This window comes from Zalophus californianus, chromosome 13, assembly GCF_009762305.2.
Source record: "Zalophus californianus isolate mZalCal1 chromosome 13, mZalCal1.pri.v2, whole genome shotgun sequence".
NCBI lineage: Eukaryota > Metazoa > Chordata > Mammalia > Carnivora > Otariidae > Zalophus > Zalophus californianus.
In genome coordinates, this window is record NC_045607.1 from 5348948 (window position 1) to 5363167 (window position 14220).

At 54.9% G+C, this 14220-nt stretch overlaps 1 protein-coding gene across 1 annotated transcript in view; it reads right to left on the minus strand.

The window, feature by feature from the left end:
* Positions 1–14220, minus strand: part of LAMC3 (laminin subunit gamma 3) — a 57343-nt gene that overhangs the window by 21218 nt on the left and 21905 nt on the right. The window contains 7 exon segments of the mRNA XM_027616943.2: positions 3589–3707; positions 3887–4079; positions 5983–6093; positions 8468–8604; positions 11306–11404; positions 13092–13209; positions 13286–13474. Of these exon segments, the coding sequence (XP_027472744.2) occupies positions 3589–3707; positions 3887–4079; positions 5983–6093; positions 8468–8604; positions 11306–11404; positions 13092–13209; positions 13286–13474 (966 nt within the window).

Consider the following 14220-nt stretch of genomic DNA (forward strand, 5'->3'; position numbering starts at 1 on the left):
CTTCCTATTCACATACGTAACAGGCAAAGGGAGGGTTATTGGCCCACATACAGAAAGGCAGTCTATGAGTCAATTACAATTTAAAAAAAACAAAGGACAAAGGAAAAATAAGGTAATTTTCAGAACGAAAAATGGATATGGCTGGGAATTCTATGGAAAGACATTCATTCTCATGGGTTTTTAGAGATATGTAAATTTAAACAAGGAGGATACCATTCACGCCCCTCAGATCGGTAAGCATTTAAAGATCAATGACAGGAGGGGTGCCTGGGTGGCTCAGTCAGTTAAGCATCTGTCTTTGGCTCAGCGAGAAGCAGATGCCCCACTGAGCGTGGAACCTGACACAGGGTTTGATCATGGTCATGATCTTGGGGTCCTGCGATCGAGCCCTGTGTCAGTTTCCACGCTCAGTGGGGCGTCTGCTTCTCCCTCTCCCTCTGACCCTCCCTCAGCTCATGCTCTCTCTCTCTCAAAATAAATAAAATCTTTAAAAATAAATAAAGATCAATGACAGGAAAGATGGTGTGAGGAACTCATGGGTTCTGGTTTCTTTTTCCTTTTTTTTTTTTTTAAAGATTTTATTTGAGAAGGAGAGTGAGTGAGAGAGAGAGAGCACGAGGAGGGGGAGGAGCAGAGTGAGAGGGAGGAGCAGACTCCCCGCTGAGCAGGGAGCCCGCCCCAGGGATGTGGGGCTTGATCCCGGGACTCGGAGATCATGACCTGAGCCAAAGGCAGACGCTTAATTGAGGGTTCTGTTACTAGTGACGCAAGAGAGCCCCTATCAGACCAACCTTCCTCCAGAAAACTAGAATCTTAGGGCAAAATATAACAATGATCCACCAACCCTGGAGAAGAACCAGAGCAGGTAGACAGTGGAGGAGGGTGGACACGTGCCCTGAGAACAAAGATTGGTACAGCCTTTCTGTAGGACAATCTGGCAGCAGGTATCAAAACTTAAAATGTGCCCTCTTTGACCTAACACCGAACATTTCCATTTTGAGGAACTGATGCTACAGACAGACTTGCACAAGGAGACAAAGACCTTTCTATGGAGCTCTTCCCTGTTCTCTGCAGCACTGTTTGCATAGTGAAAAACCAGAAACCACTTCAATGTCTAGGAATAGGGGGATGGTTGAAACTTTAGGGAGCATCTATACCATGGAACAATAAGTGGTGGACGGACAACCAGCCTTTTCTATGTGTAAGACAAGTAACGGCCTCCAAGACACATTATTCGCTGAAAAAAAGCAAGTGCATGGAGAGAGATAGCCCAGAACATCATCAGTGGGAAAAGCAGGTCTGGGGCTGGCGGAGGGGCGGAGAGAGGGACGGTCGGTATGCCCACCTGCCTCTCCAGTTTGCCCCGGCACCCAGCACAGGCCCGGCCTAAGTAGGTGCTTTGTGAACATCTGTTAACTGAAGACTGAGTGAGTGGCAGAAATGAAATTCCTACAAGAAGGCTCATCAGGGTGACCTGGGGATCAGGGAGGCTTTGGGGAGCACAGGCAAGGATGATGGGGTTGAAGCTCCAAAGAGAACGAGGGAGCTGAGGCAGGAGGGGCTGGGTTACAACCCCCAAGCCTGGACTTGAAGCGGCCCCAGAAGTCAAGGTTCTCAAAAGTAGCCAATCACTCCCTAGAAGCAAGTTGTGGCTGTTCTGGTTGTCACAATGATGGGGAGACAAGGCCCAGGGCTATCAGACACCCTGACATGAGCAGAAATAAAAATAAACATAAAATTTTTTTATTTATTTGACAGAGAGAGCACAAGCAGGGGGAGTGGGAGAGGGAGAAGCAGGCTTTCCGCTGAGCAGGGAGCTCGATGCCGTGCTTAATCCCAGGACCCCGGGATCATGACCTGAGCCGAAGGCAGACGCTTAACGACTGAGCCACCCAGGCACCCCACCCCCATGACTTTCAAATGTCCGTCTGGATGCCAAAAGGGGCAGGGGTGCCCCTTTGCAAACATGTGAGCCCAGACTCCAACTCCATTAATTAAACATTAGCACAAGGCATTTCTGAATGTTTAGGTGTACATGGGATTGTCTAGTAACGCAGGTACTGTTAACGTGGAGGGAACGCCATGCTTTGTGATGCTGAGATTCTTCCCGAGAGTCACTCACCACTTCAGAAAATCATGTCACTGGTGCCCCACCCCCCAGTTCTGGGAGTCTGTCACCAGTGTGTACCCTGTCTGCGCTATGGTCCCCTCTAACTGCCCCACTCACAGTGATCTGGCCAATAATCCGATTTAGTGATGATTTCAAGATGACAAATGTACAAGGCTTAAGGAACAAGGGTCAATCATATTCAGATGGGTAATTGAAACTTGGCTTTACAGCTTCACCCACAAATGGATGGTTACTTTGCCAAGGCTTTTTTTACCCCCTAACGAAGCAATGAAACCACCAAGGCTAAGTAAACCTTTTCAAAGAACCGCACTGACCAAGGTGGCAAAACTGCACCCCCTTTCTCACCATCTCCCTGCCGCCTGTGGCCACGCAAACCAGCGGCTTCTGTCTCCATCAGTGAGAGTCCGCCACACGCTCAAGTAAGTCTGCCTGGGGACAGCTGATCCTGACCCTGGTTTTTATGCTAGCATTAGCCATGCACACACCTCCGCGTCACAATTTCCCTGCTCTGCACATATGCAAGTGGCTCCCGAGCTTCGGTTTCTCTGACACGCACACTTACTCATCACAGTGGGGGAAACTCTTGTCACAACAACTCTTGTCCAGTGTGGTCATGCCTGAGCACTGACACTTTGGAAATCAATTACTTTCGTATGTCGTTTACTTTCCTTTTATTTGCTCTGTAGATTACAACTAGGATACTATATTGGTTTTTAAAAATTGTGTCTAGATAGGTTACAATATCTCTAAGTTTCCCTTCCAGATAGTAAAGGGGTGTCCTATGTGAGATACCTCTTCTAAAAGGGAAGTACTGAAGATGTCCAGTCTAGGCACATATAGGTATGGGAGCCGGGGTGGGGGGGGGGGGGTAGAGAGAGAAGGAGAAAGTACATTAAGGAAAGAAGGGGGAACCAGGAACAGTCAGAGGACCATCAGGACCATCACCATGTGAGCAGGGTGAGAAAGCCCCCTGGAAAGCTGGGTCCTGACCCAGCCCCCTCTGTGAGAAGGTTCAGAAACTGGATCTGCGCTCAGGGAGGCTTAGGTGCAATACCACCAGTGACCAGCAGGAGGCGCCAACTCTGGGACCTGCTCCGGAGCCCAGTGCCCACAGAGGACCCTCAGAGATCCTGCCTTCTGGCAGTGGTGGATTCCGCCGTGGCCGGACGGCACGCAACAGTTCTTGGCTGCTTCATGGCCACACATCTGTCTCTTAGAGCTGTCCACCCTCGGGCCCCTTACCCGTCCAGCGCCTGCCTCTGTCCTCGGGTCCACCCTCCCGGCCCTTACCAGTTACATGCCCCTTGGCAAGGGTCCTACTTCGCTGACCTTCAGGGGTCTCTGTGGTAAAACGGGGGCGGTAACTGTCTGCTGTGGGGACTCAGCAAGGCTATGCACAAAGGAGCCCCGGGACCTGGCTGGTTCTGGAGATGGGGGCTGTCCTTATCGTTACTGACCAGAAGGGCTTGGGCTCCGACCACCAGCCCGGATGCGCAGAGCCGTCAGATTGGCGAGCAGCCGCTGGAAGTGGAAGGGGGGCAGCGGAAGGTCCACGTCCTCGGAGGTCTCCCGCAACCTGGCAGGGGAGGGCGTCAAACTGGAACCCAAGGCTGGGGGCAGGTGGTGCCAAGGAGCCTCCAGCAGGGGCAGAGAGGGCAGGAGGCCCCAGACCACAGGACGATCCACGTGTGCCCAGACCTCGGGGACCACCCTGACTGCCCGGCCCCCGCTCTCAGGACACAGCAAGACACTTACTCGAACCTGAGCTGCACCTCCCCGGGCTGCCCGGCATCGGGGGGGCCGGAAAGTCTGGAGTGCTGCAGAGTCAGGGCCAGACCCACCCCTTCCAGCCTCAGCTGCACGGGGAGTGGGGAGCCCCCGGGGGGGACCCAGAAGGTCAGTGTGAGGGTCTGTCCGTAGCTGAACCGCTGATCTCCCAGGAACTTCTCTGAAGACGAGAGAAAGGCTTGTCTTCACTTAATTAGCTTAATTTTAAAGATTTTAAGTGTCTCCAGTATATTGATTTTATTGACAATTAAATATCCAAACAAGATAAAGCGACAGCAGGGAGAAAGCCAAAGGCTCCCTGCAAAGCAGACGCTGAGGGTGGCCGCACAACCCCCTGCAGGCCGGCTTCATGTCCCTTTGCCCCTGCAGTTAACACAGGGCTCCACGCCTGGCTTACTGCTCTGCCGTCACTGTCTCGAGCTTGGGTTTTATAAGTGAAGCCTGATGGGATAACGGAGTCTCTGGGAGCAGAGCAGACACGCACGTTGCACACGGTGGTGGCACCCAGCCGTCCCCGTCACAATCCGTGCTCACAATACCCCACCAGCAGCTTCTGGTGGTCCCACGCGTGGGGGCGCTTGGTGAGGCTCAGAGCACGCCCAAGGTAAGCCTGCTACACGTGTGGCTAAGCAGGGGCGCTGACCGCCCCGAGGCCACGCTTTCCACGGGCGTCAGAACATGTTTCGAGCAGAAAGAAGGTGGTGGCCTCCTAAGAAACACAGAGGACCCAGGGGCCCTATCACAGCCTTCGAACTCGGGATTGTTTTTCTGTATCTTCCAACGGCTTCAGCTTAAAAACCCCCACATGGCAGGAAAGGGCCCCACCGGCCCCTCGCTGCTTATCTCCCTCCCGTTCCCCGGCACTCAGGAATCAGTGGGAGGCAGAGCGTGTTGGTAGAATGTGGTGCGTATCGAGATGTGAAATCAAAATGGTTGAGTCCGTCCACCTGCCTCACCCACTGCACTGTGCCCAGCGCCCGGCACAGGACCCAGCAAATACTTCTTAAGCATAAAACTACTTTTTCTTAAGCCTGTCGACAAAGCAGCCACAGAGCAGTGTGTGTTTTGTGCTCTTGGACCTCTGAGCTTGGAGCACCTGCCCTGGGACGGGGGTCTCAGGACCCCTGGACTTTTGCTTCTTGCCAGGTGCTGTGTCCACAAAGCAAGCCGGATGGATGTCTGCGCGCCATCGCTCCAGCCCTTCTCGGAGAGGGAGGTCAAGGGCAGGACTGGGTTGGGGGAGCCAGTGGACCCAGAATCTGGCCATGGGAGGGCTAAGAATGGACTCCCGGATCCTGGTTCCAGGTCCGGTACAGTTCCCAGGAGACCAAAGTTGCCCTACTTGGTGGGGGGGTGGTTCAGAATAATCTAGAACTTCTTGCTTCTGCAGGAATCCCAGGACCCTGGGAGGAGGGTGTCATGGCCAGGCGGGGTGAGAGACTGATGGACTGATGCACAGGGATTTCTGGGCGCTGAAGGAGCCTGGTGGCAAGCCCTTGATCAGAAAGCAGGCCGGGGGTGGGGTGCTCCAGCAGACTCTACGGGGGATGTGGTTGGTGGAAAAATGGCCCCCAAAGGTATCCATGTCCTGATCCAAGAAATCTGTGAATACGGTATGTTGCATGGCAGGGGCAATGGAAGAGTGCAGATGGGATGAAGGTTGTTCATCAGCTGACCTTAGAGTAGAGAGATTATTTTGGATCATCTGCCGGGGCCCAGTGTAATCACAAAGCCCTTCCTGCTGCGGAAGAGGGAGTAAGAAGAACTGGCGTCACAGAGCTACAACAGGGAGAGACCCCTCGGCTCTAAAGACAGAGGAGGGGTCTCGAGCCGAGGGATGTGGGTGCCCTCAGAAGCTGGAGAAAGCAAGGGAACAGATTCTCCCCTGGAGCCTCAGAGCGCAACCCTGTGGATGCTGTGATTTTAGCCCCGGGAGACCCATTTCAGACTTCTGGCCTCCAGGACGTGGAGAGAATAAATTTGCATTGTTTTCAGCCACTGGGTTGGTGGTCATTTGGCACAGCAGGAAATGAACGTGGGGCAGCCCTGCCAACCCCACGTACCTGGTAGCATAAGTTCCTCCTCGTCTTCTGGATTCAGGAGGAGCCCCCTTGGGCTCCATCGTGCAGGATGCTCGGGGCCCCCCCCACTTCCGGTCCGCCAGCCCTGGGCTCCTAGACAGCAAACACACATGGCCGTGTGAGGCTCTGGAGGGTGGCCTCCACCCCCTCCCTCTTCACATCCTTCCCAGGGGTCCCACTGATGGCCCCCAGAGGCCTGAGCACAGCCTGAAACAACTGACCCCGGTAGGTGGGGAGAGACTATTCTAGAGACAGGTGGGGGTTGGGGGGTGGTGAGAGCCAGCTGGTGCTCCATGCTGCCCACAGCCAGGCAGCTCAGACCCCCACCCCAGAGTCAGCATGGGGGTCTTAGCGGGGGAGGTAGCCCCAGGAAAAGTGAGAAAGCTCAGGGTGCTGGCTCTGCTTCGGGCAAGGTCAAACCTCTGAGCCTGCCTTGCCCCTTCAGTGGGCCCTGAATACAACATAGGACACAGTCTGGAGACCCCAGCACGGGGCACTGGAACAACAGGCCATCTTTGACAGTACTGTTCTTGACCTCAACCTCAGATCTTCAGAGAACTTCCTCACCACAACCTCACCAAGCCTGTCCTCTGTGATGCATGTGTCATTAGCCCCACTGCACTCAAGGAGGCTACCTCCTTAGGAAGTGGTCAAGCCAGGGTGAGAACCCAGACCTTCCCAACCCCTGTCCTGTCCACCCTCCCTCTGGTGACGGCACTACCCCAAGCAGAGCAGGGCATAGAGCAAATGACCCCAAGGGAGCAGCTGGGAAAGGGGGTGAAGGCCTGACCCCTGGGGCACCGGAGGGGTGAGGAGGGAGGAATGAAGGGAAAGCGGTCAGAAAGAGGAGGTCTGCGGCTCCCTGGTGCTAGACTAAGTTCTGCCCCTCACTGGCTGTGTGACGCTGGGCAAGTTACTTCACCTCTCTGAAGCTGGTTCCTCATCTGCAAAATGAGGACAATGGAGTACCTCTGGCCCTGGCAACAGTTCTCAAAGTTGGTCTAAATACCCCGGGAGATCCTTGAGACTCTTTCAGGCAACCCACGAGTTCGAGCTATCTTCATAGTAACACAAAGATGAAATTTGCATCTTTCATGCTGCGTCTGACCAACACACGGTGGAATTTTCCAGAAACTGCAAGTCATGTGCTATCACAACAGACTGAGCTCTACTAATCCAGCCTTAAAGAGATGTGAGAAAGAATACACGTGCACTCCCCTCTTTTTTCCCCTCAAAAAAGAGCTATTTTGCATGGGCTGATATTATTTTATGTTACACGTTTATTCTGGTCATTTTTAAGTGAATTAATATATAACTATTTTAAAATTACTGTTTTCATTTCTAATACAGAAAATACCCATGTAAACTACCCACGTAAAGAACAGTACTTGGAGGTCCTCAGTAATTTTCCAAGAGCATGAAGGGATCTAGGGACCAAAAAAGTTTGAGAACTGTGGCCTGAGGGTCACAGTGAGGTATACGAGATACTGAGACAGAGGCACCAAACCCAGCACCTGGCTCAACGTGAGAACAGAAAATGGTATTGTTCTTAGGATCTATAAAATGAGTCCCATCTGATGCTAACACCCTAGACGCGCCCCCCCCACCCCCATCCCGCACCAGGTGACCTCAAGGCGGGGTCCCATCTCCGTCCTGCTTTCTGTGCAGTGTCCAGCAGAGGGCGCACTGCCCCTTGTCTGGGGCCCCTCCTGCCTGGCGGAGATGCAGGGGTCAGGGGACTCTGTGGGCCACGGCAGGGGTCCCTGTAGGCTGTGATTTAATGCAGAGCTCCACTGCCCTCCAGCTCCAAAGATGCACGTGCACACACCTGCAGTTGGGGACCCAGGGCACCCTGGTACCCCCGGACCCTGTCCCAGACAGAAGGCTGGCAGAGCAGCTGAGAGCAAAACTCAGGAGCTGACAAACCTGGATGCCAACCACTAAACTCTGTGGCGTACCTTTTCTGGGCCTCAGTTGTCTCGTCTGTAAAATGGGAATGAGAATACCTACCTTCCAAGGACTCCGTGGGTTCCGTGCATGTAAAGAGCTCAGCACAGTGCCTGGCACACAGCAAGTGCTCAATAAATGGAGTCCAGGGGATTGTTCGTGAATCCCCAGCACTGGGACACGTCAAGGGCGGTCCTAATCAGTCTTGACAGACTGATTAGAAAATCCCCCACAGGATCTAAAGGCTGCCACCTACCCAGCTCCCAACCCTGCTGGAGGCTAGGGAGGGAGCCAAGGGGTGCAGGTAGGTACTGGGGAGTGCTGAAGGGTGCAGAGGGGCACATCTTGTGTGGCCTGTGTGTGTGAGCCTGTGGGAGACACCTCCCCTGCAGCCTGAGGCTGCCCCCTCCTTCCCACCCCCCACCCCTACCCCCGTCCCCAGCACCGCAGGATCTCCCCGGAGCAGGACCGACCCCCCCGCCCGGAGGTCGCTGTGGGGGTGATGGGAGGCGCTTCCTACCCTGGCGGAGGTCGGAGAGGATGTGGTGCTCCCGAAACTGGGCAGCGGCCGCACACACCTTGGAGTGGCCGTAGCAGAAGCAGCTGGTGCAGCCGGCCGGGTGGTGGGGTTGCAGGTTAAACGTCCCCAGGCGACATCTGAAAGGAGCGCAAGCCCCGGGGGAAGGGGGTGGCAAATGAGCCAGGGAGGTTCAGGGGATCCCAGCTAGATCAAGGTGAGTCAGAATCACTGGGGAAACTTCCAAATATATATATATATATATATATATACATACATATATATATATATATATACACACACACACACACACATTTTCAGATTTACAGGAGTTGCGAAGATCATGCAGAGAGCTCCTGTAGCCTCTTGACCAGCTTTCCCTGACATCAGCGACGTTGCAAGTGTGCGTTTAACCGCGCCAAGAAATTCACCTGAGTTCACGTTAGTTTGCGTTATGTACTAAACCCCAGATTTGATTAAGATCTCTGCCCTTTTTCCGCCAATGCCAGTTTTCCTGGCCCGGATCTGGTCCGGGACCACGGGACCACGGTGCCTCCTCCGGTCTACGCAGTATTCTTGTCATCCACGACCTTGACGCTTTTGAAGAGTAGTGCAGATGTTTTGCAGAATGCCCCGCAATTCGGGTTTCTCTAATCATGTGGTGTCATGATTAGACTGGGGCCATGGGTTTGGGGAAGCAGTAAGAGGGAAGTGTCCCTCTCGTCACATCGCGTTGGGGTAAATGACGCCCCCGTGAGATCACCGGGAGTGTCAAGCTTCACCGCCTGGTCAAGGTGCAGCCCGCCCCCGGGCTCCTGCACCTTCTGCCTTCAGGAGGAAGTCACTAAATGCAGCCCCATCCCCTGGAGGGCGGGGTATTAAAGACACTCGGACACCACCACTGTAATCACCCAATATTTTGCGAGGGAGATATTTGGGGCCATGCGAATACTGTTTCTCCTTAAAATCCTGCCCACTCAATTAGGTGGCTCTTGCCCATCACGACCATTACTGTGACATTCAAACTGATTTCCTATTTCTCCCCATTCCTTCCACATTTATTATTTGGGATTCTTTCACCAGGAAGATTTGTCCTCTCTCAGTGTTATTTATTTTTCTCCCCTCATCTGTTTATAGCAGTGTGGACTCAGGGATATTCGTTTGATTCTTTGGGTTATAATCCAATACCATCATTATTTATTTTGTTGTTCAAATTGTTCCAGCTCTGGGAGCTCTTTCAGGTCGGTGTTTGTGTCCTTTTGACACAGGCCCCCAGCCTGGTTTAGAGGTTTTTTTCTGATCGTTTTCATCTGGTTTTGTTTTTAATTAAGCACTTCCTTGCTCTCTGTGACGACCAGACACTCTGGGCTCATCCAGCATGGTCCCGGCCCCAGCCCCGGGATCAGCCATTTCTCCAAGGAGCCCTGGAGAAACATTTCACAGACTCCCGGTCTGCACCTGGGGGCTCCGTATGAGCCAGCCGGGGCAGAGGTATCGGATTCGTAAGAAGCTGTCCATGACCCCTGGGGCCCAGCCGGTTCTGAGGAGCACAGCTCAGCAAGCCGCCCCATTTCACAAACGGGCAAAGTGAGGCTCAGAGGGAGGAGCCCCTGAAGGTGCAAAGTGCGGGGGGGCAGAGCCATGGGAGAACCCAGGTGGGGGTCCGGTTCCCCGACTCCACTCTGTTTCCTCACCTGAGGGATCTCAGGGAAGGAAGTCCCAGCAGGGAGCCGAGCTCCCACCTCAGGGCCTGCAGGCCACATGTGGACGAGGTGAGGGAGTGGCCTGGGGCTGACCTAGGCAAGTGAAGGCCAGGGCCAGCCACGGCTTCTTCTGAACCGGTAGAGACCCAGTGCACACTGACAAGAGTCGAGTCCACGATATAATGCTGTCAGGTGCTTCACACACAGGTCTGCAGCCAGAGAATCAAAGAGCCCCCGACAGACCCTGTGCTCATTGCAAAGGGCTTCAGAGGTCAGAGCCAAAGCCAGGAAGAGGAGACGGTGCGTGCCTAAGGAGGTAAATGCACATTTGTCCACCAGCCCTACTGCTTGGGGCTAGGAGGTCCCCTGAACACACCAAAGAGGAAGTTTAAGGAGCATGTGGCTTTGGAAAAGTAATTTTGCCTTGTGGAACTTCGGACACTCCATTTGTACCACAAAAGACGGCAAAGCGGTTGGAATCGCAGCTCAACTGGTAGAAGCTTCCTGGAGTAGGGCAGAGAGGATTCTGAGGTTACAGTGGGGCTCATGGTAAAGACCGCGGCATTCCACTAGTGACGTCTGCCCTGGGGGTGAGTGGGGAGGGCAGTGGTAGGAGTATCAGGTATTTGCTATTCCTGGATCAGAGAATCTCTCCTAACCTTTCCAGCTCTCTCTCTCTCTCTTTTTTTTTTTAAGATGTAAAAGAAGAATGGCTATCACAGCTTATAACCATCAGTGTAGGGGTCAAAGCATAAGCGGTGTCGGGGCGTCTGGTGGCGCAGTTAAGAGTCCAACTCTCAGTTTCGGCTCAGGTCATGGTCTCAGGGGCGTGAGATCGAGCCCCACGTCAGGCTCCACGCTGAGCGTGGAGTGTGCTTCAGAGTCTCTCTTCCTCTCCCTCTGCGCCTCCCACTCGTGCACTCACTCTCTCTCTCTCTCTAATAAATAAATCTTTATAAAAGAGTATAAACAGTGTCAGAACCTTTAGATAACTTCCAGGATGGCAGACCCACGGTGCCCCAGGAAGGGTGACAGGTGGCGAAGTTGCCCAGGTCTGTATGGGCCCTGCCCCTGCTCCTCCACATCACGAGCCCTTAAGTCACTCCCAGCAAGCTGAGGGTCGGGTTGGCTCACCCACCTGTCACACAGGTGGCCTTCCACGTTCCTCTTGCAGGGGCAGCGTCCGCTATGGGGGTCACAGGTACCCAGGCTGCCAGCAGCACTGCAGGCACAGGGTCTGCAAGGAGATAGGACAGTAGGAAAGGTATCCAGTGAGCAATTCCAGAGTGAGGATAACCCATCCTCCTGGGAGGGAACTTCTCCATCCTTCCCCATTCCCTAGAGGACCAGGAAGTAGGCTGACCCAAGAGACTGCCGCCTGGCTTTTACCATTCCCACCTTGCCAAGGAAGTGACCCATCCACTCACCTGAAGAGTGATCCATCTGCCAACCCACTCCCTCATCCATCTGTACATTCTTCCAGCCACCCATCCATTTATTCATCCTTCCAGCCTTCTATTGATTGACCCACTCACCCATCCATGCATCTTTCCATCCATTCATCCATCCATCTGACGAGACATGGTTCCTGCCCTCACAGAGCCTACAGTCAACTGAAGATGGACAAGCAAACAGGTAGATACTGTACTTTGATATGTTCTGAGAAGAAATATAAGAGGCCATAGGTGCACCAAGGAGGAGCTTGAGGTGAGGGACAGAGGACAGGTAGAGGGAAGACTTCCTGCGGGAGTGGTACCTGGGCTGAGAACAGGAGAAAGTGGAGGGGTTTGCTAGACACAGGCTGGGAGAGGTAAGGGGTTGTGGGGAGAATACTCTAGGGTAGGAGCATATACAAAGGCCCAGAGGCCAGAGCAACCCTGGGGAGGTATCTGAGTTCCTGCCTCGTGGCCAGAGCTGTGCCTAGACCCACTCAGTATTCTGTGGGGCAGCCGAGAGACTCCCCATCCAATCCTGATGCATTTCTACTGCCTTTCGAATACACAAAGAGACTGTTGTCACCAAAGTCAGGTCATTTAAAAGTGTTTCTGAGTTTCTAAGAGCTTTATTTTTTTGGCCATGGGTGTTCCTCAATTAAGTGATTGAGTTAGACCCGCATGTTAAACCCCTCTTCTGAGGTCCGGACCCCAGGAGCCCCTTGCCCATCTCTCTCCCCTTGGATGCCCCACCAGCACTGCGGTATCAGCCTCTCCCCGCATTGTGCTCCCCATGTCACGAATGGCCTCCCACCACCCAGGGGCCTGGTCACTCAGCCTTCATTCTTTATTCCTCTTCTGCTCCCCGGTGACCACCTCCTGCCAACTCTGCCTTCCGAGGGGCTCTGGAATCTGTCCGGTTCTCTGCCTCTCCGTGGCCAAACCCTAGTGCGAGCTGCCACGTCTCCCAGCCGTTCCTGCTGCGGCCTCCAACCTCATCGCACTCCTGCCTCACACCTGTCCACAGCTCCTCCTGAGGCCTCCAAGGCCCCAGCGGACCCTCCTCCTCTGCGCACCCTCCTGCCCTGCACCCCCCGCTCATCCATACTGAGCTTCGCCTTGCACTTGCCTCTGAGCCTTTGCATGCACTCTTCCTCTGCCAGGAACACCTGTCCCTCCCTCTGCCCTCTCTCGGCAGCCCTCCCTTCTCAGGTCTCACACTAGGAGCTCAGTGCCTCTCACGGGAAGCCTGCCCTTGACCCCCAAGACCAGCCGGGCTTCCGAGGGACTCATGCCCTGTCTCACATTCTCCAGGGATGGAGTGTCTCTAGTCCTCGCATGGGACTGGGGGGTGGCTGCAGAATGAGAATAAGACGGAATGACGGAAAGAGGGATGGAAGGCAGGAGGGAAGGACAGCAACTTTTCCCTTCCTCCCGCTTCCTGGCATTCAGTCCCAGTCCACCTCCTGTGTGCCTGCGTGGCCGCCTCACCTGCAGCCTCCCTCACTGAGCGAGTGGAAGCCAGGCCGGCAGCGGTCACACTTCCAGCCTGTCACCGTGGGCTTGCAGACACAGGTTCCCGACGCATCACACTGGAGGCGCAGGGAGCCTGGGGGAGGAAGGGCACAGGGCAGTGGGGGCCCGATCGGGGCAGGCGGCGGGGGCCAGGCGGTGGGGGCCGCTACCTGCCGGGTGGCAGTCACAGGGCTGGCACGGCGTCCGAGGGCTCCAGCGATAGAAGTCCTCCTGGCAGCGCTCGCAGTGTGGCCCGGCCGTGTGGTCCCGGCAGCGCAGGCAGCGGCCGCCGTGGCCCGTGCGGCGGAAGAGCTCCCGGTCGAACGCACACTCCTCCGAGTGGCCACTGCAGTTGCAGGCTGTAGGCAGGAGGCAGGGGGCAGCACGTGAGCGGCAGGGCTCGGCGGCAGGGGAGTCTGGGCCAATCCACCTCCTGGTAATGAAGGAGCGGGCAGCTCCACAAAGGTCCAGCTTGATCAAGAATACGGAGACCAGTCGACTGATCTTCCCCAACAGGACTCTCAAGAGCAAAGGGGGCACCAAGACCCAGGACCCTCCCAGGCAAGCCAGACGCACCGTCTGCACGCACGGATCACGGCTGGCCACGTTCTGGAGTGGCAGCGTGGCTCACTCCAAGCTGTCTCGTGGATCTGCTCAGCCATAAGAATTATGTGGATCTGGCTCCTGGTGACCATGAGGTCATTCAGATGCATGGAAATACAGGTCACCCCTTCACTCGTTAATTCATTAAAAAAGGAGTATGTACTAAGGACTGCTCGGTCCGTCTCAACTCCCGTCGTGAGCCCAGCGTGGCAGGGGGGCGGTCGGCGAGCAGCACAGTGCTGCCCACTATTTGATGGGGGCCAGATGCAGCAAGCAAGCGAAAATCCTACAGGTGGAAGGCTGCAGGGAGGCTCTGGGAGCTGAAGGAGGGACCCTGCAGGCTGTCCTCAGGGCAGGGGGAGTCCCAGGCAGGAGGTGAGGGCTGGAGCATAAGCCGTGGGCAGCCAGAAAAGATCTGCCCGGTGCCGGGGGGGGGGGGCTGCTGGTATGTCACTTGATGGGCAGCATTATGGGACAGGGAGGCATGTGGGGGGCAGCTATG